Source organism: Lytechinus pictus, chromosome 15 (assembly GCF_037042905.1).
Source record: "Lytechinus pictus isolate F3 Inbred chromosome 15, Lp3.0, whole genome shotgun sequence".
NCBI lineage: Eukaryota > Metazoa > Echinodermata > Echinoidea > Temnopleuroida > Toxopneustidae > Lytechinus > Lytechinus pictus.
The window spans coordinates 27,621,145-27,647,652 of NC_087259.1; the positions used below are offsets into that span (position 1 = coordinate 27,621,145).

Genomic DNA, 26,508 nt, shown 5'->3' on the forward strand with positions numbered 1-26,508 from the left:
AGTAGGGTTGGTATGAATGAGAAGGACGCTATTATAAGCTTGTTTTTCTTTTAAACACAATTCCCATACAGTGTACAAGACGCTGCAACTACCACTGGTATGTCTCACAAACAGTTACAACAGAAGGTGGATTTGAATTGATATATAAACAGCAATTACTGGCATCTTTAGAAAAGACCAAGATTTCTATTCTTGAAAATAAGTTATATTTCTTACTCCCTCCCCTTCTCGGACTGATGGATAGACACATATAAATAATTTGTTAGATGGATGGACAGACAGATGGAACAACAACAAAAAAAAGATAGAGACAATGGAATGCATACAGTAATACATACAGGAGTACTGGTAGTCTTGGCAACCTTGTCCCCATGAATTCGGAGTTCCTCTGCTCCCCCGGTCCTATCAAGGTCTTCCATGGTGATGTCAATAGCAACCTCCTGGGTGGGAGGTTGGGTGGTAGCTTTGGCAGGATGGTGATAGGACTTGCTGTGTTGTAAGGCAACACATATTGGAGGAAGGAGTCTCTCCATCAGTGACATCTCAAGACCTGCAGGATGGACAATGATGATAAAGAAGATTGGCACGATAGGTCCAATTTGAGAGATAATTAATTTTTGTTTCATGACTAAATAATCTATCATTATGATCATCATTATCATCAGCAACATCATCACCATCCTCATCATCGCAATCATTATTACCATCACCATCATCACAATCATTATTACTATCACCATCATCATTAATATCACTATCATCATCAGCAGCAACATCTTCATCATCATCATCATCATCACCATCAATATCATCATCATCATCATCTTTATCGTAATACTCGTCGTCATCATCATTATCATCATACTCGTTATACTCATCATCATCATCACAATCATCCTCATCACCCCAATCACAATCATCATCTTCATTCCAATCACCATCATCATTATCATCGTCATCATCGTCACCCAATCACTTGCATTATCAACATCTTCATCATCATCACCATCATCATCAGCAGCAGCATCACATCATCATCTTCATTGTCATCATCATCATCCTAATCACATCATTTACCCTGTTTATCCTTGGTTTGTCCCAAGCGTCTGTGCCTCAAGACATTGGTTAGGGCACCCATCATGGCTGCCTGACAACGACGCAAGAGGGGCGTGTCTTCCGCATCTAGAATAGCCTCCAGAGTATCTACCAGTAGTTTCACCTTGGACCATTGGCCACTAAGGTTGCTGAAGATGGAAAATATCAATAAGCATTAATGACTGGGTGGTCAGGTTTTGAGATGAACTTGGTGTGATAGTGATACTGTCATAAGTAATAATCTCCATTACCAAGTTGTTTGCAAACGATTTAAAGCCAATGGTAAATTGTAAATTGACTGCTAATTCACAGTCAAAAGAAAAACTTTGCAAGTGGTCTAAACAAACATTAATCAAGAAGTATAGCTTTAAATTTTAATAGTGAATATATGACAATATTCATGAAAGATATTGAAAGCAGTAGCATTCTTGAAGGAGCTGTCGGCAATGACCGCCATTATCATCGCAGGGGCGTCGTGGTCTAGTGGTTAAGACTCTTGTCTTTCAATCTGAAGGACGTGGGTTCGATTCCAAGCCATGGCATGTTTTCCTTCAGCAAGAAATTTACCCACATTGTGCTGCACTCATCCCACGTGAGGTAAATGGGTACCGGCAGGAAGTTAATTCCTCAAAAAGCTATGTGCACCGTAATCAGTAGACTAGCTTAGCCGGGTAATATAGGAGCGCCTTGAGCACCTAGCAAGGAGGATATGTGCGCTATGCAAATCCTATATTATTTATTTATTATTTATCATTATCAAATATGCCATCATTATTATTACATCACCATGGCCAACATCACTATCAACATCAATTTTTTCATCATCATCATCATTATATTTCATCACAGTCATATTTTTTCATTATTGCCATCTTCATCCTCATCTTTGTCCTCATCTTCATTGGTATCTTCACGTTTAGAATCTTCATAATCATTATCATCATGATCAACACTGCCACCATCACTACCACCATCAATATCACCCCAACTCTTGTCATCATCGTTATCATCACCATCACCATCGTCCTCCTCCTCCAAACTTCTTACCTTGTCCATTTTGTAACCAGGGTAAGGTAGACTGATGAGAGTAGAGCAAGAGCCTTGGCGTTGAAGATGGAGTCTAGATTTTGAGCTTGTTTATGGATGGCAGCGACCAAGTCATTCAGGATAGTAGACCTTGTGGCAGGTTCATTGATAGATAAAGCTGGATACTGAAATAATTAAAAAGACACAAAATACATGTGTTATGCTGACTTATGCAGAGCTGCCAAACTTGGGAAGAGCAAATTGGAATCCAGCATTTCAAAAATTAGTACATTTCCATCAAAATTCATATTTTTAAAATCGTCTTTCATAACAGATATTTCTTTCACTATTTATCAACCGTTCTGTTCCAATTTAGTACAAATTCACATCAATTTTGCTCTACAACCTACAAAGTGATCTATTTCTACATAGAATACTAGGTCCCACTGCGACACTCCAAACGGGAGGTTCCCTACAACCCTCTGCTACAGCAAATGTCCACAAATATCAAGCACTCTGTTTCGAGCTCACTGACTTAATACCAATATCTAACACCCCCACTGAAACCCTCATCACGACCGTAATAAATACCTAACGACATCTTTACCATTTGGCTTATGCTTGATGAAGGAGTTACTACGAGCATTCCATGCTTGTAGCACAATCAATCCCTCATTTTGTATTTTTTCATAGAACCATCAACTAAATCAACACTACCACTTTCATCACTATCTTTAAAAACACATATATCTCCATCAGCATCTCTGCAATTCTTTATTGACTTACGTTAGAAGAAGCAGCTACTACAAGAACTGTCCTCCAGGCTTGTAACAGGACCAGTCCTTCGTGTTCTCTCAATGTGTACTCTTCAACATCCACGTTTGTAGGAGCATAGGCTTGTAATACCTCACCAATGTACTGGAATGGGTGAAATAAAGAGTGAGAGATCTGGATTACCCGGAAGTTGTCACAGATTAACTTCATCTGTTGACCTACATACAGGGGCAGATCCCAGATTGACTACATGAAGGGAGGAGCAAACCTTTTACCCAAAATATAGACAAGCAAACATAAAGAAATTTAATAAATGCCATCACTAAAGAGGAGCGTTTTCCCTTACAAATTTGGGACATTAAAAAAGGGAAAAGAGGGTCCTAAAAAAGGCCCTCCCCCACCCCTTGGTCTGCACCTGCTTACATAGTTTATACGATATACTCCCTCCAGCTTCCATTTACAAAACTATATCATACATTCCTAGCAAAACAAGAAAAACAATACCAAATCCTACATATTAATCAATATGGGTGGATCCTAGTCTTCTCTTTCAAAGAGATGATTTAAAGTTCATGGCTTCTTATCAATCAGCAAGAAATTAATTGTTTTACACACAGCCCAGGTGAGGTGAATGGGTATTTGCAGGAATACTTCCCCAAGAAGCCGCTAAAGCCGGAGTAATGATAGTTGCACATTGTATCTTCAGGAAAATGTATTACATGTACATGTATATAAACCATGTTTATAAATCAAGCTACATAATCATTATTAACAATATGACATATTGTAAAATGATTATGATTCTGCAGATGGTCTGTCTCATTGTAAGTACATGCAGTTTGGTGGTATTTTATTTAGAACCTCACCTTCGACCAGAACTGGAATCTGTTCTTTTCATCCAGCTTCTTCAGAACAGCTTCCAACTCTTTAGGTATACCAGAGCTGTGGAAAAATAAGAGAAAGTTATACTATGAATGAGAAAAACTACCATGAACAAATACGAGTAGTGACATTCGTGACTAAATGTCAGCAATGATACAAAGTGCTATCAGAACATTATTTTTTTGTAAAAAAAAATCTAAAAATGTTATGTATGTGTCTATATGTTAATTGAAATACAACACCTTCAAGTACATTTCTGCACCACTTTTTACCTCTTTACCCGCTTATTACATAAGTGTAATGTTTCTAACTCGTGCCTTGTAATCTGAGAGTTGACAGTTCAAATCCTATCATATGGAAAGGTCCATTCATATTTGGAAAATATCTGCCCAGGTTTTAAAGGGGGAACCGGTAGGATGTGAATGTCCATATACATGTAAGTGGCTTAGCGATTAGAGTGTCTTGAATGTTCAGTGTTAGAATACTCCCCAGGTTATCATTATTATTATTATTACTTACTGTCCAGCGTGGAAACACTCTAAAGACAATATCCTCAATGCATGAGCCCGAATCTTGATCAGAGAACTGGTTGCCTAAAAAAGAAAATGGGATAAGTTATCACAAATCTTTGCATTAAATGATATATAAACTGTATTAACACCTTCAAAGGTACAGGCCGACCTTGTTTCTCCTGCTGTCTCGGGATCTGCACCCATCAAAATAAGTGAAATGGGGGATATGACAAAAATGCAGTGGGACACCATTTAAATTGAAATTTAAACAGTAGAAGGGTTTATTAATGTGGACGATTTTGCGGTTGTTGATGATTCTAAAGTACTAATTACATGTATGCCATTTTGTTTGTGTGAGGTGAAAATTTAAGATACAATATGCATATGATCTTATGACCCCTAGATGACCTTTGACCCCATTATCCTCCACAACACACATGTGGTATTACCCAAGGATAATTTGAACCGATTGTCATCAAATTTGATTCACAAATAAAGAAATAAGGGTAAGTTGAACAAAATAATGGTAATGAAAACGATACTGATAACAATGATGCTGATGATGATGATCATGATGTTGATCAATGCAGATCATTACAATGAGGATGATCATGATGATAATGATGATGAAAACAATGAGGTTGATGATGACGATGATGACAATGATGATGATGATGATGATAATGACAACAACGATGATGATGATGATGACATAATCATTACCTGTGAGTCTGGCTTAGGAGCAGGTGGATCCTTAAATAGGGGTGCTGTCACATCATTCCAAAACTTAGGCCTAATATACAGAATAAAAAGCACAATGTACATAAAAAGGCTCAAGAATTCCAGAACATTATTAAGTCACCGCACAAAACATTGGATAAATGTCAAATCAAAAGTTGATTGGTATTAAAAAATAACGGTGCACTTTATTCAAATCAACCACTCTAATAAAAACACTGACATACCGTGGGGGTAATTTAACAAAACTGTATTTATTTATTTATCATTGTATTATATGTCTGAAGATAAAAAAAGTCATCAAATTTCTTTGGGTAACTGATTCATTCTACATTTGCACATGCCAAATATATCACAGAATATTGAAAAAAATATATAATTTTTTTTTGGAGGGGCACACACTTGCTTTGCTTACCATTTAAAGAAAAAAGCAATCAACTACAAAATATAAGCTCCATTGTTTTGCATCACAATTCTACAGGGTAGAAGGTACCATAATGTGCATACACCATTTTAAAGACAGATTATGACATTTCATGATCAAAATCGATTTTGATTGATTGATTGGTGGTGATTTTTTTACCTGATTGCTAAGAAAGCATGAATGCTTGTAAGCAAGCAACCAGAGGACCGACGGCTTAAGGTCCCCTCCGAAGGACCTGGTACTGAGGATTAATGCCTTACCAAAGGGCACTAGCGCACCAAGTGGGAATCGAACCCGGGTCACCAGAATACGAGTCCCCTGCTCTACCGACTGAGCTATCGCGCCTCCATTTGGAAAATCATAAACTTCATAAGGAGTGGTGAAAGAGAAATAAGCAGATTTAGATTTGCGAGACAACTCCTGTGAAAAAAAACATGCGCAAGGAATAGGATGAGAGTCTTGTATACCTTTTCCTTAGGATGGTAAGAGCAGTCTCTCTTCTATCTTGCCAAAGAGCTTGAAGAAATCCTAGAGCAGCACAATGAAGATCAGGAGGAGAATGGGTGGTGCCCTGAAAGAAAACAAGGATAATAATAACGGTATATTTACCCAGGGTAGCCACTTCAGTTCTGAAAACTGTTCTCCCAGCAGGCCCTGCTATTATTATTACCTGGCTAAGCTAGGCTACCTATTCGGACGCACACAGCTTTTTTGAGGAATTACTTCCTGCCGGTACCCATTTACCTCACCTGGGTTGAGTGCAGCACACTTTGGATTAATTCCTTGCTGAAGGCAATTACGCCATGGCTGGGATTTGAACCCACGACCCTCTGTTTCAAAGTCCGAAGACTAATCCACTGGGCCACGACGCTCCACAATAATGGTTTGTAGAAGTGAATAGGTGCACACGAGCAAATAGAATAGGAAGAATTTATCAGACTGTCCCATTTGATGAATGTCCCATTTGCTGGTACAGATTACTATATGAAGTCTTTCTATCCACAAACAATTAATGAATGGAATCATCTCCCGCAAATAGTAATTAGCAATCAATCACTTCATACATTTAAATCAGCTTTGTTTAAATATCTCCAATTAGACACTTGAAATATTATTATGCAATTTTAGTATTTTGAAGAATTAATTTTTGTCTCCCTGCTGTAGTTTTAATTTAAAATTTAATCTATATGATATGCCTTGATATTTTGCCTATTTGTATTTCTTATGTAATGTCCTTGATTATGTATTTTTTAATATTCTACGATGTCTACTTGATTGGGTTTTTCTAAACCTTGTTTGGCAACCCTAGACATGTAAATATTTCATTTGTCTGAATAAATTTAAATCAAATCTAAATCAAATCCACCATGGGGGTGTTTCACAAAGATTTAAGTGTGACTCAGAGTCACACTTAAATGCCAACGTGCACACATGTAACAAGCAGTCTTATTGATTAATACGTAGTAGCGCATGTCCTCTTAGCATATTTTGACCAATGCGGTGAAGTCTCTTAACAGAAAAAGTCCAACATCGAGTGAGACTACCCCCAAGACGAGTCTTATTTCATATTGGTGTTGTGCTGATTTACTATCAGCCTAACACCAATACCAAAATGTCGACACTGAACTTAAAATCACCCACTTTTTTTCCAATTGCAGAGTCTTCTTTTTGATTTGGTACAGTGGCTTCATTTTGTTTGTTTTTCTTTGTTGTTGTTGCTGTTCAGTTTTTATTTGCAGAGATTCGGTCAAGGTATCACTTGATAGATTAACTTTCGTCTTGTCATTCATATATAAGTTTGCACATTATAATCACATGTGATAATGATAGAAGTATAATAACTAGTCCATCTTACAACTCTTAACTATACATTAAAGGGGTTCAAGATGACGTCAGATAATTCCTACCTGTTTGTCTTCTTCTAAGATGTCAAGCACAGCATGTAGACAACTGATCTTCCCAATTTCCAGTTCCTGTTGAAAGAAAAACAGTGTATAAAGGAAACAAAAATGCGCTGTAAGATTCATTTACATCATTTTCAACTCAAGATAAAACTATGATGGCGATGAAAAGACAGAGGTCAAGGGTGGGAACGACAATGTTCCAAGAAAAGGGCATTTACGTCACATACAGCTGTAACAGAGTCCATGCAGCATGTCCAGAAAAGCATTTCCTCAACATCTGCCATTTGAAAAACTGTTAAATTTTACTATTTCCATGATTTTGAGAGACTTGGAAGTACAGATGTCTGACTGTAACTATGGTAACTGTTGGAATAAACAGATTTGTTGAAAAGAACATCCCACAAATCCTTTCATGAGATGCTGCCCTGTTAACCTCGCTATTTCTTATTATTCTCCTTCTCTTATTCTTCTTTTCCTTCATCTCCTTGTTCACTGATTCTGTTTTCACCACCATCAACATCATCATCACATTATCATCATTATCATCATTATCATCAAACCTACATTATGTGACATTATAGCTCTTTACCTTGATTAATTTGGGATTTCTCACCTGTTCTTTCTTTGGGCTCTGTTTCTCGTCTCCTTTCTCTTTCTTCTTCTTCCCTTTAGGGTCATCTTTCTTGGGTTGAAGATTGAGGAAGAGTTCACTGAACCCTGGCTGGGTCTCTGCAGATACTGCTAGAAGCTCTAGAATACCAACTCTCAGTCGAATATCCTACCATAAAAATAAAAACAAAGGTGAAACTTACTAATGTATATTTCCAACAAACAGTCATTACATGGGGAAATCTCTAAACTCAATGTTAATTGTTACCATAACACTCTAGATCTAGATCAGGGTCAGTTTCATAAAGACATGTTACAGTAACAAATGCACAATTTCTATAACAAGTTTAAAATCAGCCAATCAAATTGAAGGATTTCAGTAGCTTTTAACTGTTATTGCAAATTTGTTATTGTAACAAGTTTGAATGAAACGGGCCAGGGGTTCATTTACATAAACCTAACTTTGTGAAGTCATGAAACTAAACTGAAAAGGATCACACAAAAGATCATCAACACAGAGAAGCATATGTGGGACAGTGTATTTTTATTGCTTAGATAAACATCCTACATCTGGCTGTAATGCCATGCTTATTTAGTCACATTTCCAAGCAATTACATATTTTTTTTACCCAAATCATTTGGCATTTTTCAGTGCATAAAAACACTTGGTGGCCATTTTATTGGATTCCGATCAAAGTCATTTTTAGATTGTTAGCACAACGGACATTTATTATAAATTTGAATCAAGAATATTCAGCAAGAGAATAATTTCAAAGACTCTAAGTATAAGCTTTCATGTCAGACTGCCACTAATAGGCATTTACTAAAGGAACAAGCGTTGTCAATCACACAAAGTTTTGGTAGCAATAAAACTATTAAATGTTATGCTTTTTATATTCAACCCGCCCTCTCATGTAAGTTATCATTTCAGATTTCCTGCCTGGACAATTAGAAGGTCACCATGGAGGACAATGAGAATTGATAAACCTACGCAATAGATCATAAAACAATTATTTACCACGGTTTGATGCACAGGTTTTTATTGTTTGTCCTTCAACATGACTGCAGGTTAGAACAATCTATACTTGAAGCAGGCAAAGACAATAAAACATTAATTGCATTTCAACCTTTGCTCATAATAATTTACAATATCACAATCCAAATTTCTTGTCAATGAAATAATAGCTCACCTCTGAATGAGTCTGAAGCCTGAACAGGAAAGCATCTCGGAAAGCTGGAGCTTGGTTACCAAGGCAACCAAATAATGACATGGGCGCAACCTGCAATGGAACATGATAACCACATAAATCAATGGATACTTCCAGGTATGTTTTATACAATTACACAGGTTTAGCACAAGACAATAAATTCCTGGGGGCCAATTCATAAATCTGTTTGAAAGTTATTTTACGTAAGACTAACAACTTAAAATTTTCATTTTCATTACCATCAATATTATCGTTATCATTATCACCATTATAAACTTCATTTTTATCATCATAATCACCACCAAAATCATCACCATCATCACTATCATTATCACCATCATCATCATCACCAACATCAATATTATTGATTTCATTTCTGCTATAATAATCATCAACATCATCATCATCATTTTTTTGTTACAATAATCATCATCAAGACTATCCTCATTATTCTCATTCTAATCATCATCATCATCATTTCCATCCCTGTGCCTTGGCCTAGTTCACTAGATCAATCTACTGTGTTTATCATCCCTACCAATTAATACAATCAACAAAATCCAATCTGGGACCACCAACCTGTGCCAATCTCCTGAGAAGCAGTGCAGCAAGCGTCGGGAGGCGTGGGTCCTGCCGATGGTAGATATACCCTGCAATCACAGCAATCAGGTGGGGCTGGTGGGGCAGGCCGGTAGAATGGGAGGTCAGGGCAATCTCTAGAGGGCACTGTTCGGGTGAGGGGTTGGTCGGAGAGGACCTGGAGCTCGAAGGATCCTGCTGGGGTTTCAGGAGGAGGAGACGGTTGAGGATGGAGAGGGAGAGCTTCACTAGCTGGCTGTCTGGGGTACTGGCTAAGAGACTGAAAGTGAATTTAGATAAAAAAAGAATTATCATTGCTGGGGGAAACATTCAAATCAAACAAAAATTGTATCAGATTGTAAAATAAATTCTGTTCAAAGGGCTTACAGATTAATCTTCAATCTTGACATGCTAAGTTTAAAACCACGCACTTTATGCCGGCATTTGGTTAAAGCAATCACTAAGAACATGTGAATTTGACCGAAGGTGAAGTTTTGCGAAATAAACTTTAAAAGGAAAAATGTTGCATTGATAAAACAAATAGTGTTGCCAATTTGAAGAAAAGCTGATCGAATAGAAATTGAAGTTGCAATGGGTTATTAATGTACTACGAGCAAAATTTCACTGGCAAATTCTAAACTTTCATATTCTTCATCAATACCTATTTAATTTTCATAAATAAAACTTTAATAGGAAGAATACAATAATACAATAAAAAAACAGAAGTGTTGCCAATTTGAAAGATAAAGGCTTGAAATAAATTGGTACCCTTTTGTGTTACAAGCGATATGAATGGGTTTCTAACCTTCCACTTTCTAGTTGTTTCTGCTCGATAGTATCCACTCCAGTAGCAGCGATGGTGAGTAAAGATTGACCTGCTGCTGTGTGTAACAGACCATAGATGCTTGCGTCTCGAACACACACTCTGAAATAGTGTAAGGGAAGGGCACACATCAACATTCAATTATATAGGTACAATGATAAAAATATACAGATGGGTCATTTTGAAATCGCTACTACAGCTGGCATCTATCTTGGATTCATTCCTATACGAAAAGCAATCATAAAATGGAAATATAAAGAATGAAAGAGAATTAATGATAATAATAATTTGCAATATTTATATGGCACTCAATAAAATATTTCTGAGCATTGCACATGTATATGATAGTAACATAAAGAATGAATCTTAATAAGGAACAGTTACATAGGACTCAATACCATAATAATAATACTATGCAACATTTATATAGCATTTAATACAATGTTTCTAAGTGCTACATACTATGACCCCAGCTTAAGCACGGCTACCGTGATCGGACGCATGAGCAATCAAGGACTTTCTTCCTACTGGGTACCTGGGTGGAGAGTGGCAAATGTGTATTCTTACCCATCTTGCTTTTCATCATGAAGGTGAGGTTTCTTGGATGACGGTGATGTGGGGACGACATGAAGAACAACATGAAATACTTCCATTACACTCAAACCTGGAGAAAAGGAATGAAAAATGAATTAAGTTTCAATTTTAGGCCTGTATTCTGAACTTGGGTTTATATAAAACCTTGGGTGTTTCATAAAGCTGTTTGTAATTTAAGAGTAACTTTAATAATGACTGGTGATCCTTTCTTGTGGTAAATGGTATACACTAAAATGTTCCTTGGTGATGATTTAGCACGTAAGAAAGGTTTACCAGTCGCTCTTAACTTACGAATAGCTTGATGAAATGGCCTGCTGGTCTCAAGCTGTGGTTCAACGATGGAAAGCCAAATTGTGACACAAATATCTAACAGTAGATTTTAAATTTGTCAGCTCATTTAAAACCCAAATCATTGATAACTGTCTGACAAGGATAACTAAAATAGTTTTCTCCATCATAAAAAGCATGGGGGACAGGGTTAACATAAGAAACATACAATGTAAACAAAGATTTCAATTTCATGGCTTGCCATAATTTAAGTACAGAGTTAGACCATGGCTTAATTTAAACAAGACTTCAGATTACGGGCCATAGTGTCCCACAGAGGATAAGAATAAAAACATTCACCTTTTTACCATGATGCTCTAATAATACTTCATTAACACTTAATGTACTTCAGATCAAATGCATGTAACTCTATACCACCAAGCTCTAATATATAAATTAGTAACAATTGCTCTCTTTTTATAGTCTTTAATAGACATCTGATCAACATTTACAATGATTAAAAATTTGCAAATGGAAGTAATGGCAAGCTACATGAAATGGTGTCCACATTTTGCTTTTGCTACTCAACACTGCTTTGTCATGTCTTGTATATGTCACTGAAGTGAAGAAAGAGAATTTGGATTCTAAAATGCAAAATTACACAGAATTGGCCTAGCAGAGAACTAATACTGGGAACTTTCTTTCTTCTCACCTATTTTCTCTTTGTCCTTGAAGTCTGTGTAGCGCCATCTCTGGAAGGTTGTGAAGACATCACGTTGTAAGAAGATAACACAGGCAAGGAGGTCCTGGGAAGTGGCTACTCCTATACTCCTGGATGCAAGTCCCTGGACAATGGAATTCAAGAAGAAAATTATGTTTTCTTCAAAGGGGTCACTTTGGGTTGCTTTGGGGCTAATTTTTTTATTCCAGGGACTACATCTTTATTTCACATCCAGTAATCATTCAATTTCTCTCTCTCTCACCATCACCATTACCATCACCATCAATATCATCATTTGAGAGCAAAGTTGGCTCAGTCAGTAAAGCGTCTACCTGTTAAACCAAAGGTCGTGGGTTCGAGTCCAACCCGGGTGGATGACTGAAGCATGCATTGTGTGTAAATGTCTCTCCCCTGTTCCATAGATGCAAGCTATGTTACAGTGGAAAACACTCAGTCCCTTGGATGGACATTATATGGAGGATCCGTGTAGAGAGTCACCACCTTTGCACATTAAGAACCCACTGCACTATTCGTATAAAGTAGGGGGAAACCCCGGTGTAGTGGTCCACCTGCACTCCCCAAATCAGTTATATCGGGAGGAGAGACCTGGGGGTCATAGTGATTCAGTTCACTTTTCGCCTCTCCGGCACAGGTGATGCCAAACAAATCATAATCATCATTATCGTCATCTTCATAATAATTGCCATCACCATCATCATCATCACCATCATCAGCATCACCATCACTGTCATCATCATTACCGTAATCATCATCATCACAATCACCATCGCTGTGATCATTGCCCTCGTTACGATCATCATCGCCATCATCACAACAATAAAATCTTGTCATCATCATCACCATATCCCTGACTTACCCCTATGAGTGTATTTACTAGCTTGATGAACTCCAGTGTGACAGGATAGATACCATATTGTTTCTCCCATTCCAGAGCAACTTTCCCGTAGGTACCAGGAAACACACCCTCACCACTGAAAAAATAAAGAAAGAGTCGCATTGAATCTTGAAAGTGTAGTCTTAATACCCCAAAGAATCTAAAATAATGTTTGATATAGCAATATGCACAACATCACATAAACATTTAGTCTCTCTTCCCCTCCTTTTAAAAAAATTTGTTTTAAATCAGAACAAATAAAGAATGAATAAATGATAGGAAGAATCCGCAAAATTTGAAAATTGCACAAACATGTAAACCAATTGCAATATACAATATATTCATAAACTGTTGAGATACTGCCATGCCCAACCCCATACATCCCCCAAATTGATAATATAGGAAGAATAATATTAACTATAATTTCAGTTTAAGAAGATGGTACTAAAAATTTATTCTAGGATATGCATACTTTCATGTCAATATTAGTATGGATAAAACATGTAATTATTACCTTGCCGCTTGTCCCACTTGTGTGTACAAAGTGCCTGTGTGGGGTAGAAACCCAGTATTCTGAAGAGATTGCCATATCTACAAAATAGTAAAGAAAAAAAAACAACGATTATTCTTCATCTGAGAAGGGTACTTTCTTAGTAGACCATTTACATGAAATAAGTTCATACCATCATCTACAGGATTTTAATCATTCACAGAAATGGAAATTAACTTTTAACATGATGCTGTCACTAATTGCCACCAAGTTTTATACAGAAATCCATTAGAGCTGCAATTCACAATAATTTATCATCAAGGAAAGTCACCAGCAACCCATTTTTTCTTTACTCACCTGATCTGGGTCATATTTTGCCATGGTATTGAGACACTTTACACATGATCCTAGTAGATGTAGAGGTGGCCGCTGGATTTGAACCAAGCTATTCAACGATCAAAAGAAAAAACAAAATATGAAATTGTTTCAATTTAATTGGAAACCATCTTACACTTTTCTAGAACCCAAAGCAAAACATATACCCCTGGCTGTTGCAAACAAGATGGTTTGTGAACCACAAGTCTTGCCTGATATTGCAATCAATAAAATAGGTAATGTGATCTTTTAACACCTGGATGACCTTTGACCGTATCATCCTCATGAACACACATGTGGTATTACCATAGGATCATTTGTACCAAAAACACAATTGATGCAGAAATAAAGAAATGAGAGCAAGTTGAACAAAAACTTTAATATTTTTATAACAGACTAACAGGAGAAGTGATTACCAGGTCTCTGCCATATCATTTAGGTGAGACAAACACCTACTAGAAGTATGCATCACAGCTCAGTTTATTAAAACAAGTATGTCTGTAATTGAATTTCTACAAACATGTATCATTCAGATATGATTATTTACGTCTGGGACCGACCTCTAACATCACCATCCCAAAGACGTGATCAGGGCTTGAACCTCGAACCTCTGCATCTACTTGTAATTTCCATGTTGCTTGGATTACAGGCCCATGCCACAATGCTCAGTTGTGATATCTAGTAAGGATTTATTCCTTATCTACATCTTTCTACAGTCATATTCAGAAAAGAATTATGAAAATTCGGTTCCAAATTTTGTAAATAATGATTTACACCGTTATGATGTAAATAGTAGATATATTTAATAGCTAAATCATAGATGCTGGAAATTAAGATATGTAGTACTGGTAACGTCTTTCACATGTTAACAGTTCAATGTTTTTCACATTCTAATTCGCAATAAAAAGTCAATAATGTGTATGGGTTTTAGCTAAAAAGCATAATAAACACACACACTTTGAACATGAGTACAAATAGTAATAAATGAGAATTTAAATACCTTGATACGAGGGGGAGTATACAGTCTGTGATTGGCTGAAGGTACTCTGACACAGACCAATCAGATTGCAGCATCTGTTCTATCAGATCAATGACATCCTTAGCTTGCTCTACCAGCGTGTCTGATGGTGATGTAGTGGGTGCAGCGCTGATCAACCAGTCTAAGACACACTGAAACAGCTGAAAACCACTGTAATCAACATCCCATGTTATTAGAGGAGGACCTGTACGAATATAGAGTAGGGAGAAATATTGAATGGGAGACAGAAACAGGTTGTTTTTTCATAATATACATAAAAGACAATTAATTGGTAGATATTCATCTTGATTCCCTTTCCTATTTCTAAACACATTATCTCTCTCTCTCGCCTGTTTGAGTGTAATGGCTCGTGGATGTGGGTGATTCTGAGTTCGATGCGAGAATGTATACCATAATTATGTCTATTTGATTGTTTATGCTAAAATTTGATATATGTATTGAGGCCTACATGGTTTTAATATTTTTGGTTGCCTTTTACTATATGTTGATTTCTTATATGAATTTATAAATTGCATTTGTTTGTTGTATTTATTTGTTGCTACATGTAAGCATTTATATATGTAAGAACAGGGTTTTTTTAACGCAGCACATGTATTATTCCATTCCTATAGCATGAAGAGTTACCTCGAACACAGAAATCTGAATGGCCTATTGAAGGCAGTAAAGTATGACCTCAGCATTGAATTGCACATTGCAGGGTGTAAAGCCGTTTGGACTCATTTACAAACTAGGGACCTCCAAACAATAATTAAAACTAAATTGATGAAAATGACATGAAAATCCACATTTTATTGTTCAAAATAGAAATCAGAAATAGAAGAGACCAAGTGGGTCAAACACACTTGCATTAGTATTAGATAATGTCTGCATTGTGTGTTAATGTGTCCCTTCCTGGTATCACTGACACATGCATATAATAATGGAAATACTGTCCCTCGGACAGGATGTTAAGTGGAGGTCCATGTAGAGGAAAATCACCACCTTTGCATGTAATTCAAGAATCCACTGCACTACTCATATAAGAGAAGGGGAAGCAATGGTATAGTGGTCCACACACAGAGGAGAGATCCCCGGGTCACAGAGATTCCGTTCACTTATCCCCTCCCAAGTGCAGGTGAAGGAAAACAAACACATTCCAACTTGTCTTGGTGGTCACCTGTCTATACATTGAAAACCTGTCTTTAGTGGCTACCGATATTGTCTCCCATTCAAAAGGAATATATAGAACCAGTTTATAAAGGCCACCTGTCTCTAATGCCAACTTTTTCTGTTTCCCTTGGCTGGCACTAATAGACATGTTTGACTGTATTCAATAAAAGTAAAGTCATCATAGTCTTACCATCTGGTCTCTGCTCCAACTGGCCAAGAGTTCCTGCTGGAATCACAAATCCTGGAGAATGCTTTCCTAAAATGTAAAAGAGAATAAAAGCTATTAAAACAATAAGCCACTATAATGGTCTTAAATAACATAAATTCACAAGAAAATTTTCAAAAAACAAAACAAATATGATTACCATAAAATAGCATAAAAAGATTCAAAATATTCCTATTCAGTGGAGTAAAAGTAACATACATGTAGCAGCTATTCATTGATCACTCGTATCCTGTGAAACTGTGAATTGTCTTCTTCTTTACTCTTTTTTTTCTAGATAAAAAATGGGATTTGGACAAAGCACAAACTCAATAGATGATAATAATGATAGATATAACTTGATTTATATGGCACCATTTCCAGATGATACAAGGTGTTACGTCAAGTTGAATTATTCCATATTGATTTGAACCCTGATTATAAAACTTGTTTTAAAGCACCAATCCTTGAATTCTATAACAAATATGATCTTGGCCAAACAAATACCATGGTTTCAAGAGCTGATCACAGAAGTGTATAACTTGCCATGGATAGCAGGTTTTGTGAAAGAGGGAGCTGATTTCATACCTGCTTTGCAAACGACCTTATCATTGACCAGTTTCCACACGTTGTCTCCTTTAGAAGTCTCTATATCAGAGCTACGGTTATTGTCCAGGGGTTCGGTGAAAGCTGGCAGGTGGGCTATCAACTGGTAGATCTATAGTGGAAGATAAAAAATAAAATGAGGATAATTTTCTTTTTTTCTATCCATCATTTCATTTCAATATGAAAAAGGTATGAAAGATGGAAGAAAAATAATATAAAGTACTGGTCGATGTGATATGGAACAGTGGATTTGTCCTCAGACTGCAAATCGCAAGGTCCAGGGTTCAATCCCCAGAGCAGTACCAAGGTCGATTGGCAAGAGAGTAATCTACATTTGCTAAAATTATCTCTCCATACAGGTGCTTCAAGTGGAGGTAATTTTCCACTTGGCCTACACTTTCGGTTTGGTCTAATCCCACATGGTCAAAACCTAGTTCGTCTACAACCAAAGATTACATGGAAGACATAGAGAAGGAGAGCAGTATGTTTACTTTGAATGAGGATGCTCAAGACAGAAAGAAGTGGAAGAAGGGAGTGTCATCATGGTGTGAGTCAGTAAGCTTTCGATAAAGAGAAAATTGCTGACTGTAGTAAATGATGATGGTTCATGTACATGTTCAAAATTCATGAATTAAATCAACAGTAAATTACATTTGATTTTACTCTAATACCTGTTTGCTGCCCTCTGTTGACAATGCCTTGAGGAATTTCATAGGTAATGAGAATTCCAGCGGAAAGGATGCCATTGAAGACTGGAGTAGAGCTGCAAATCCACCCTCTAGGTCCTATCATGTAAAGACAGATTATGGTTTCAAAAGGAGACATTACAATATGTTGCCGATCAATGGATTAAGTCTTTATTTGTCAAAGAACTGTGAGGTTTGTGGATTAAAAACCATTGCAAATGGTGTCATTTGTTAAAATTTTAATCTTAAGCCACATCTTTCCCAGGTCTAGTAAGTGGGTATAGTCTACTGAGTTCTTTACAACTGAACAGACGTACTTTAAAAAAAGTGACAATCAACTGAAATATTTGTTTATATTTACATTATGAATATCTGTGTGCTGTAAATGTAAATCACTGCAAAACAGAGTTAATTCTGATTATTTTTGTCATTCCCAAATCATACAGCATACATTAATTCTTATGTGCATGTGAGATAGTTCCTTACATAATTCAATACCATGACCAGAAATATCTGTTAAGATAAAAGAGAAATAACTTACCGCGTTCCAAAACTCTCTACAAAGATGAGGCTGAGATAGAAACTCAGAGGACAGGTGGACCAGATCCTTAATTTGGAAGAAAAAAAAATTTACTCATCCAGAATAGACAAATACCATAGAAAGTTATATTTAGAGAATGATTTAAACAGAGGAAAATTTTGTGACCATATCTGGATACTTTTTCACCTTAAAAACTACTGTGCGTTTGTTAATAAGATTACACATACATGTAAAACAATATGTGCGATTTTCTATTAAAGCAAGACTAAGTCTTATTTTAACTTTTGTAAAATACCGGCCTGAAATGAAACATTGCATGACTCGGAGTCTAAGATTGCCAAAACATATTTTACATGTAAATAAGTCTTTATGCTGAATGTCTTGTTAATCAAACCTTGGCTTTTTAGGGGAATTATAACCAATTACATTATATTTGTTAATGGCTCATTAAAGCAGTCACTTTAGTGACAAGCGTCAATTGCGAACATCATGATAAAAAATTTAAGAAAACATTAACTGATGGACTCTTCACAATATAGGAAATAAGACAGCAAAATTACTTCATGAAATCTGCACAAACTATGCTTTCAAACCACTGATTCAAAGACAACCTTTGTGACTTTGGGCCAGAGTCCCAAGGTTTTTGTTGGAGGAAGGTGATGTGAGGGTGGGGGAGTTGTGATGACAAGTGATTCATTCGTCATGTAAAGCAACACACATTGTTTAGTTCATTTTCATTTTGAAAGGTCTAATTTAAAAAAAAAATTATTAGAAATCTTACCTGTACTCCTCCAAGCGAATCTTCTTGAAACACATTAAGTACAACAGACATCAGAGAATAGATGACAGAATGACATGCCATTGACTCAACCTGTATAGACAAAGTCATGTGAAAGGGGTCAATTTACCCTTATTTCATATCAATTTTAATGAAAAGTGGACAGAGAGAAGCAAATTTTACTACTCTATGAAAATTGACTGAAATATTAGATTAACAGAAATTTTTAAAGCCATCATATTATTTCTATGGCGATTCTTAAATGGGCATTATAACTCCAAAAGGCAGGCTTTCATGGACAACTCGAAGTAAGATTATTACTATGATTTTCCAACTCATCTGTTTTCTTCCAAGGTGCAGCTGATCTCTTAAGCTCAAGATATATCAAGAAAACAATCTTTTCACAACAGCGGCATGTTTCAAAGAACTTGTAATAGTATCACATTTGTGAAAAATAAAATAAAAGCTACTGAAATCATGAAATTTGATTGGCTAATTGTAAATATGTTATAGAAAATTGTGCATTTGTTATTATAACAATTCTTTATAAAATAGGACCCAAATGTTGACTATGCAAAGAGGGGGGTTAAATCTGGAGGCTTTTCTACAGAGCCAAAGCACTTCTGCAACACCAAAAAAAAATGCTTGCCATTACACTCACTGAGTTTTCATCAGACAGAGCCTTTGATAGACCAAAGGTTAGGTATTTAAAGACATGGAGCCGGAGAGCCTGGTTTCCTAACCGTCTCACGAGAGCAGTGTCCTTGCCTGGCCAGGCGGCGGTGTGGATGACCATCCAAGCCAGCTGGATGGGGGTGTGACTGGATGCTTGACCAAGGGACTGGACAGCGCTGGAAAACTCCTAAACATACATTAAGGTGAAGAAAATGAAGTATTATCTCAAGACATCCTCATTTCATCCAGCACATAAAGAGAAACAAGAAATTCATTGCAGCAATCTGTATGTTTGCTGTTTGTTTTTTTAATTTCAACATTTGAAAATTCCCTGGTTTCAATTGGCCAGTTCCCCTCACAGAACAACTGTGCATAAGTCCGATCAAAGACATTTTGGTTCCAAAAAGAGCTCTTGAGTATAACCAAAACATTTAATGATAGTAATCAAGGGACTTGTGGATAGTCAAAGTAATGTTATTGTGAAATCGATTACCAAATGATTTTAAATTAAGTTCATGTACATACATGTACAAACACAGTACATTTGAATGTATTTCATTAAGTCATTCCATCTTAATTACACAAATGATACAAAACTCTTTACATACATTTCACTAAACCATGACTTTCAATAAGAAATACATGAATTTCCTGCCTTTCTCTTTGCTTATTTTCAAATCCCCAACCTCATTACATACTGCATGTAATATTTTTTTTAATCTCTCACAAATCATAAAACAATATTTCAATATATTCATTTTCAAAACTTTACTTTAATATCTATTTAAATTAACTATACAATTTCACAATCACTTGTTGGAGACTAACTCACCAATTATGCTACAGGTATAACACACATTCTCCATAGAATAAACAGGATCTATGCGGGATCAGTCCACAATGGGTTAACGGCTTGACAGAAATGTAATAAACAAACACAAAAGTACGTGTGAACTAAATTTCTTCCTCAAGAATAGAATATGAACATCATAGTTTTCTTACCTTTGTTAATTTTTGGTTGGCAATAAGAGGATGATTCTCTAAACTGCAAAGAGTAAAAGCACAAAGGTAATGTCACTCTTTTGTAAGATAAACAATAAATCAATCAAGTTGTTGAGTATTCCTAAGATCCATAGAAAAGTTATTTCGATCAGTTCACATGCTTCATACAATTGACAATATCTTGTGTTTGACGGAGACCAGTAACTTGAATATTAATTAATTCAAATATTACTAACAACAAAAAGTTATGTTTATCTCATTATTTAATTGATTCCTGTAAGATGTTGGATAAGATCACCAGGGCTCGACACTAGCGCCGGTCCGACGGTCCCAGACCGGTAAAAATTACTGTCGGACCAGTAGATTTTCAGAAATAGCAAGATTTACTGGTCCGACATGACCAGTAAAAAATATCATTGTCGGGTCAGTAATTTTTCCAAAAATAGCAAGATTTATGGGTCCGACATAAACAGTAATAAAAACTATTGTTGGGCCAGTAACTTTTTCAGAAATGGTCAAATTCGCTAGTCCAACATAAACATGAAAAATATTCCATGACTCAAATTGCGAACCATTTTCCTCCCGTTAAATTCTGGCATTCACACACAGAACACACACAGAATGAATCGCATGCAATTTTTGATAGGGTAACATACAGTGTACACGTGGCTAGCCAGCCACACAGCCCACATGGTAAATTTCCTACTGGCTGCACGAACGAAGCTTGGCTAACCTCTGGCAGAAATCTCTCACAGAACTGTCAAAATTCACATTTCACACTAATGAAAAGCTCTTATAATGTCCATATTTCCTAAAAATTTGCCAAAATTGGGGTAACTCTGTCATTTGTAAGCAGTAAAAGGAGAAATTTTCACTTCTGTTTTAGTTCAAAGAGATCGGGTTTCGAGTGATATCGTCTGAATACATGATAGCCCCACATATGCATTTGTGTGTGTGTTGATACACTTGGTTTCTTTCGTAGCTAGTACTAGTATATTTTAATTGAGCCAAAAAGAAACTGATAATTTATTTATGATGATAGTTTTAGCTTTCTTCCTTTGTTTTCTTTCCTTCTTTCTTTTCAATCTTTCTTTGTTTCTTCCCTCTCTTCTTTTACTGTCTTTCTTTTTTAATTTTCCCTTTTTCTTTGTCTTTTGTTCTTTCATTCTTTCTGTCCTGTTAATATTTTTCTCTATTTCTAATGCTCTTTCTTTTTCTTTCTTTTTTGATTTCCTTCTTTCTTTAATTCTTGAGTCCATCCATCCTATATTTGTCTCTTCTTTCTTTCTTCATTTCCTTCCTTCTTTTCCCCTTTCTTTCCTTCATTCTTTGTTACTTTCTTTCTTTCCTCATTCCATCCATCCTTTCTTTACCCTTTCTTGTTTTTATTCCTTCTTTCAGCCCTTTCTCTCTTTCATTCCTTCCTTTCTTCTTTGTCTTTTGTTCTTTCTTTTTCCCCTTTGTTCCATCTATCCTTTTACCTTTTCTTTCTTCCTTTTATTTACTGCTTGCTTCCTTTCCTTTCTTTCTTTGAAGTTTGGTCTTTCTTTTTTGTTCTTCCTTTCATTTATTCTTTTACATTTTCTTTCTTTTTTTTTATATTGCTTGCTTGCTTCCTTCCTTCTTTATTCCTTCCCAACATTCCTTTTTCCTTCTATCATTTTCCCTTTTCTTGATTTCTTCCTTCTTTCAATCCTTTCTTTCTGTTTTCCTTCTTTCCATCTCTCCTTTTACCCTTTCTTTCTTTTTTTATTCCTTCTTTCCTTTTTTCTTTCATTACTTTGTCTTTTGTTCTTTCTTTCTATATTGCTTGCTTCATTTCTTTCCTTCTTTCCTTCATTCTTTTTTTCTTTTGTTCTTTCTTTCCTTCCTTTCCTTCTTTGGTTTTTTTTTTCCTTCCTTCACATTTTTTCTTTACTTTTTTCTTCCTTCGTTTCTTTTATTCTTTCTTTTTTCCTTCTTTCCATCTCTCCTTTTACCCTTTCTTTCTTGTTTTATTGCTTCTTTCCTTCTTTCTTTTTCTTTTTTTCATTACTTTCTGTCTTTTGTTTTTTCTTTCTTTATTGCTTGCATCATTTCTTTCCTTCTTTTTTTTTTCTTTCTTTCTTTCTTTCTTTCTTTCTTTCGTTCTTTCTTTCTTTCTTTCTTTCCTTCCTTTTTTTCTTTCGTTCTTTCTTTCTTATTTTTGTTCTTTCTTTCCTTCCTTTCCTTCTTTCTTTCTTTAGTTCTTTCTTTTTTTCCTTCCTTCACATCTATCCTTTCTTTACCTTTGCTTTTTTCTTCCTTCCTTCCTTTCTTTTATTCTTTCTTCCTTTCTTTCTTTTTGTCTTTCATTCATTCATTCCTTCATTTATTTTTTTTTTGGGGGGGTAACAAGAAAGGACAGCAAAATAAACTCACACCTTTTTTTAATGTTTTCTTTATTTTTTGGGACCAGTAGATTTTAGGTTCGGACCAGTAAAAAATTGAAAAACTGGGTATCTACTGGTCCGACATGAATAGGTTGGACCAGTAGAAAAAAAGGGTTAGTGTGGAGCCCTGGATCACTTAGACTTTTTATACTGAAATAAAACCAAACAAAACCTAACAGATCAATAAGTCCAATATAGCCGAAATCTGACAAGAAATATTCAAAAATTGATATTTTGCAATGATTTTACTACGGTTTACCTTTCTTTAATAAAAGATGGATAATAGATTGTAAGGTAAAGAGGTATAACTTCAAATTTCCTACATCTTCACTGAATAAAAGACTTGTTCAAACAAACATAAGACAAACAGACATAAGAACAGGTTTTAGCTGATTTCTGCATGACAGAAAATTACCTACAACTCTAAAACTACATTTTTATTAGAGACTCATAACTGATTGATTCACTCATTGATATTTAATGAAGATCATTGAATAAAACTTTCAAACATACTTGGTGGAATTTCAATTCATACATTGAGAAAAATACAGTGGAAATATTAATAAAAACCTTTAATCATGCTTCTTGCAAAAATAAGAATAAATAAAAATATAGATTAGTTTTTGGAGAAATGCTAAAGCTTACCTGCTCTTATCAGCTAAAGCCATCAGTGGAAACAGGTCCATGCATTCTAGTACTATAACACAGCATAAGAATCTGGGGAGTTGACACAAGATCACTCTGTTAGCAATTATCCTAAATGGACCTAAAAAAATGCTCTTGGCTATTTATTTTAAAATTAGTTATTTTAAAACATATTTAAAGCTTTCTTTAACTTGACAAGGTTTGTATTGTTTAGCCTTTGCTTTTCTCATTTTTTCTTTCATTTTTCACCTGTCAATGTGTATTTTGTTTTCTTCAACAGGAACTAGATATTAGAATGCACAAACTAGAGTGCACTTACTGCAGTAATAATTGATGCCCTTAAGCACTAAATAAATAACTAAATGTGGGCGCGTCATGGTCTAGTGGTCCTGACTCTCGCCTTTCAAACAGAGGGTCATGGGTTCGAATCCTAGCCATGGCGTGTTTTCCTTCAGCAAGAAAATTATCCACACTGTGCTGCACTCGACCCAGGTGAGGTAAATGGGTACCGGCAGGAAGTAATTCCTCAAAAAGCTGTGCGCACCAGAATCAGTAGACTAGCTTAGCCAAGGTAATATAGGAGTGCCTTGGGCACTTAGCAAGGTGGATACGTGCACTATACAAATCCTATATTATTATTTTATTTTATAAAAATTTGGATGAATACTTACTCCATCTTGTTTGAGAGTTTCTGTGCCATTTCTTCAGCATCCAATAGATGCCTGTAAGGTTGTCTAGTACCAAAACCTTGTTGCTATCAAAACAAGAAGATAAAGATTAAGATTAATGAGTACATGAGATGGTATTATAGTATAGAAGAAACTGTCTCAAAAAGAAGGAGAAAAGTATTATAATGCAAAAATTATAAGCTTTCAGATTACCTATCCTAGGGGGAAGGGTATGATTCAGGGACCTAGTTGAGAAATAAAAAATATTTAGGTCTTTTTAAATGAAAATGAAAATAAAATACAATGAAAATCTGTATTGTTTGAAATAGAAATCTGAAAAAGAAATACTCTGAAAATTCATTTTGCCCAATTGATTTTGGGCCCTGCAACCATTATGCAGCACCAGATCTACGTTGTCTGATAAGGCTGGGGCTTGAACTCCCGACCTGGTTATAAGACGGATGCTCTACCACCTGAGCCAACACACCAGAAATTGGGGGCCTTTCACCTTTTCTTCACAAAATATTATAAATTAAGGGTAATTTACAAACAATTCTGAGACAATCTTCCAAATAACGTTAGTTTCAGACCCAGGAACATTTTAACACTTTTACCCCAGCACTAATCCTTCATCTCAGGGGTACTTTTGCTGGCTCCCTTTACAAAAGCATGTGATAGGGTATCAATAAGCTCACCCCTTTCCCTCCATTAATGGGGTATCTCCGAGGACCTGAAACAAACATGAGAATGGTGACCACCTGATTGAGGGGGGAAGGGGTGGGTTGGAAGAAGACCTACCTGAAAGAGGTTGATGACTCTTGAGAGGTTTTCCGTCGGAGTCAGCGAGGCGTGTAAGAAGAGCAAGATGATTCCCAGAAGCTCACTCTGTTTAAAGAATTTCAAAATGTTTATTTATTTCCACAATTTGAGAAAAAAACTATATATGGGCAAAATGTCATTCACTATTCAATAAACACATTGCTTCATGGGCAACAAGTCTTGCAAAGCTGAAACAAAATAAATGCCGAGGGGCCTATAACACAAACCCTTACGTTTGATCGTAGTGCTGATTTTACAATTGATTACATTGATCATTATGTAAAGGCAAACAAATTAACAGTATGATCAATTGCTAAGCTTTGTGAAACTGTTTTGCAAATCATTATTTTATTATGAAAAGCAGCGATGCATTTCACTTTCTAAAGTCATGATGTACACAAAAACTGTTTGATTAAAGTACAGTTCTAACCTGTTCATGGAGACTCTGTATACACCATCGTACCCGATGTCTGTCCGTCTGATAGAAGGGATAAAATCAAGGGAAACAATCTGAAAAGTTTAGCTTCAAAATTCGAGGCGTAAAGCCCCCGTTCCACTATGCCGATGTTGCTACGATTTGACAAACCTTCAGATCAGGTAGAATCGGGGAAAAATGAATCACTTTACAGGGAGTCAGTGAAAAATAATTAATTTGCAGTAATAAAAATTGTCCAAAGGAACAGGGGATAAATTACTTCCACGTGCCGCTGTTAGTACGCCAAGAAAGACCTGATTACGCATATCCCACAACTGCGTGCCGTATTGCTTACGCCTTTCATGATTCAAAATGGGTGTTTTCTGATCGGGAAGATCGGCATGAAATTTTGAACATGTTCAAAATTTTTAGCTGATCTCACCGATCCGGATATGAGGCCTGCTGTGGCCCTGTTGTCACAACGTTGTTATTACGCTGCCCCCCCCCCCATTTCAACCAATTCCTTTCCCGCTCTCCGCCGATGTAAAGATCGGGATGGATCTGAGTTTCAGATCGTGATAGTGGAACAAGGGCTTTAGTCAACATTGAAATAAGTCTTTGAAAAGATTTATCATTCAACTTTTTTTTTCTATTTTCAAGTTAGTATTTCAATCATTCTCCATTATCCAATCTGCTCAATCAATATGATTATATATTTAATATTTGTTTTGGTTTTGTCATATATTTCTCAAGTACATTTCAAAACTAATAGTATACCCTGATTACAAGTTTGAATTTCTTTGTATGAAGAAACATGAGCTTACCATAAGTTGGCCGGCCTTGTCCTTGGTCGGGGCAAGGGATCCAAATCGGTCTTCATACTGGGCAAGAAGCTTTTCAATCAGATCACTTTTTAACAGATCCTCCACAAACTCTGAATACTGGGCCTTCAATAT

At 36.0% G+C, this 26,508-nt stretch overlaps 1 protein-coding gene across 1 annotated transcript in view; it reads right to left on the reverse strand.

Annotated features, from left to right (window-relative positions):
- LOC129278021 (nucleoporin NUP188-like) overlaps positions 1 to 26,508 on the reverse strand; it is a 48,151-nt gene that overhangs the window by 12,571 nt on the left and 9,072 nt on the right. Inside the window, exons 8-38 of the mRNA XM_064110684.1 lie at positions 26,377 to 26,499; positions 25,568 to 25,615; positions 25,117 to 25,203; positions 24,322 to 24,404; positions 23,651 to 23,722; positions 20,595 to 20,637; positions 19,579 to 19,779; positions 18,921 to 19,010; positions 18,140 to 18,205; positions 17,584 to 17,697; positions 16,895 to 17,024; positions 16,295 to 16,360; positions 14,917 to 15,139; positions 13,899 to 13,986; positions 13,566 to 13,642; positions 13,034 to 13,148; positions 12,148 to 12,280; positions 11,142 to 11,238; positions 10,557 to 10,676; positions 9,752 to 10,031; positions 9,155 to 9,244; positions 7,969 to 8,133; positions 7,359 to 7,424; positions 5,919 to 6,022; positions 5,013 to 5,082; positions 4,297 to 4,370; positions 3,762 to 3,837; positions 2,908 to 3,039; positions 2,143 to 2,306; positions 1,078 to 1,244; positions 339 to 550 (exon numbers count right to left, since the gene is read on the reverse strand). Coding sequence (XP_063966754.1) covers positions 339 to 550; positions 1,078 to 1,244; positions 2,143 to 2,306; positions 2,908 to 3,039; positions 3,762 to 3,837; positions 4,297 to 4,370; positions 5,013 to 5,082; positions 5,919 to 6,022; positions 7,359 to 7,424; positions 7,969 to 8,133; positions 9,155 to 9,244; positions 9,752 to 10,031; positions 10,557 to 10,676; positions 11,142 to 11,238; positions 12,148 to 12,280; positions 13,034 to 13,148; positions 13,566 to 13,642; positions 13,899 to 13,986; positions 14,917 to 15,139; positions 16,295 to 16,360; positions 16,895 to 17,024; positions 17,584 to 17,697; positions 18,140 to 18,205; positions 18,921 to 19,010; positions 19,579 to 19,779; positions 20,595 to 20,637; positions 23,651 to 23,722; positions 24,322 to 24,404; positions 25,117 to 25,203; positions 25,568 to 25,615; positions 26,377 to 26,499 — 3,576 coding nt within the window. The remainder of the gene's footprint in view (positions 1 to 338; positions 551 to 1,077; positions 1,245 to 2,142; positions 2,307 to 2,907; positions 3,040 to 3,761; positions 3,838 to 4,296; positions 4,371 to 5,012; positions 5,083 to 5,918; positions 6,023 to 7,358; positions 7,425 to 7,968; positions 8,134 to 9,154; positions 9,245 to 9,751; positions 10,032 to 10,556; positions 10,677 to 11,141; positions 11,239 to 12,147; positions 12,281 to 13,033; positions 13,149 to 13,565; positions 13,643 to 13,898; positions 13,987 to 14,916; positions 15,140 to 16,294; positions 16,361 to 16,894; positions 17,025 to 17,583; positions 17,698 to 18,139; positions 18,206 to 18,920; positions 19,011 to 19,578; positions 19,780 to 20,594; positions 20,638 to 23,650; positions 23,723 to 24,321; positions 24,405 to 25,116; positions 25,204 to 25,567; positions 25,616 to 26,376; positions 26,500 to 26,508) is intronic.